The 1,472-nt window shown below is 56.1% G+C and overlaps 1 protein-coding gene across 1 annotated transcript in view; it reads left to right on the top strand.

The window, feature by feature from the left end:
• DEAF1 (DEAF1 transcription factor) overlaps positions 1-1,472 on the top strand; it is a 17,248-nt gene that overhangs the window by 7,263 nt on the left and 8,513 nt on the right. The window contains exon 8 of the mRNA XM_005859256.2: positions 3-35. Within this exon, the coding sequence (XP_005859318.1) occupies positions 3-35 (33 nt within the window). The remainder of the gene's footprint in view (positions 1-2; positions 36-1,472) is intronic.

The following is a 1,472-nucleotide window of genomic DNA, read 5'->3' on the forward strand; positions in this document are numbered from 1 at the left end:
AGGCCCGGGTGCAGGCGGACACCGAGCGCAAGGAGGTAACGTGGGTGCGTGGAACCTCGGGGGCCACGCCTGTGTGGGGGCCACACCTGGTGTGGCCAGAGACGAGTCAGAGTCAGGGAAGGTGGTGAGCAGCGTGGTCCCGCCCCTTCTCACACCCAGCTTGGGAGAGGCTGGGAGTGCGTCAGGGCGGAGGTGGGGGGCGGGCGTGCTGTGTGCTGGGGGTGGCGGTGTGATGTTAACTGAGCTTCCTCACGCAGAGCAAGTGTGCGTGGGGTGTGCGAGCAAAAGTCAGATTGACTTGCTTCCATCAAATTTCCTAAGAAAAAAATTCTATGTAAGAAAACGTTTTCACTTATTTCTACTCCTTAGAGGTCAAAGGATAGAAGAGCTTTTACGGTTTTTAATTTCCTAAATGACTTCTTAACGTGTGATTGACTGTTTTCCTTTAAGAACGTGTCACTCTCAGTTACAGTTGACGATGACATTACACTGATTCCAGGGTGCTCAGTGGTTAGGCATCGCTGTACCTCGTCAGGCGTCGCCCCATAAGTCTCGTACCCACCGGACGCCATAGTGATTACTTTGTCTTCAAGGAAGGAAAATGTTGCTTCTACCCATGAAGAGAGAGAGAATTTTAAAATACTTAAAAAATACCATTCCAGCCCTGGCCGGTCGCTCAGTGGTCAGAGCGTCGGGCTGCACACCGAAGGGTCGCGGGTTTGGTTCCGGTCCAGGGCACGGACCTCCGGTGCGGGCTCAGTCCCGGCGCAGAGCCGTGTTCGGGAGGCAGCCGGTCCGTGTGCTTCTCTCCCATCGCGGTTTCTCTCCCTCTCCCGCTCCCTCTGCCCACCTCCCTTCCACTCTATCTAAACGGCCCTGGGCGCGGATCACAATATGTGCGTACAGTTCCCACTAATCCCTGCCGAATGCCGAGCTTTAGGGAAAGAGAAAAGCTCAAGGGCCAAAAGATTTGCAATTATTCACCCAAATAACGTGGGTTCGGCTCTGTGCCCTCAGGCCCCCCGGGTGGTGGGTTTTAAAACGAGAAACCAAGTCTTGGCACCAGTGGCCTGTGGATGAGCACTCGCTCTCGGAAGGCGCCACCAGCACGTCCCGCAGCGTGGACCCAGCAGCGTGGACCCTGCAGCGTGGACCCCGTGGGGCTGAGACTATCAATAACGTGAAAACGGGAGTGGCTGAGCTCCCGGCGGAGAAATGAAACCAAAGTGACAGCCGCTTGGCGCGGAGCCGGACCAGGCACCTGCCTCCTCCACGGAGAAATGAAACCAGCCGACCAAACAGAAAGCGAGCTGTGAGCCAATCGTTTTGTTTCTTTTTACAGCAAAATGGCCTTCGGGCAGTGAGTTACATGGTGACCCTTTCTGTGGCAAAGGTGCTTGTAGAGAAAGTACCAGGCCCGGCCTGTGCAGGGACCTGCGTCACCCCCTTCTGGTCCCCCCTCCTCTGCGTTG

Source organism: Myotis brandtii, unplaced genomic scaffold (genome assembly GCF_000412655.1).
Source record: "Myotis brandtii unplaced genomic scaffold, ASM41265v1 scaffold1236, whole genome shotgun sequence".
In the NCBI taxonomy this organism is placed as follows: Eukaryota; Metazoa; Chordata; class Mammalia; order Chiroptera; family Vespertilionidae; genus Myotis; species Myotis brandtii.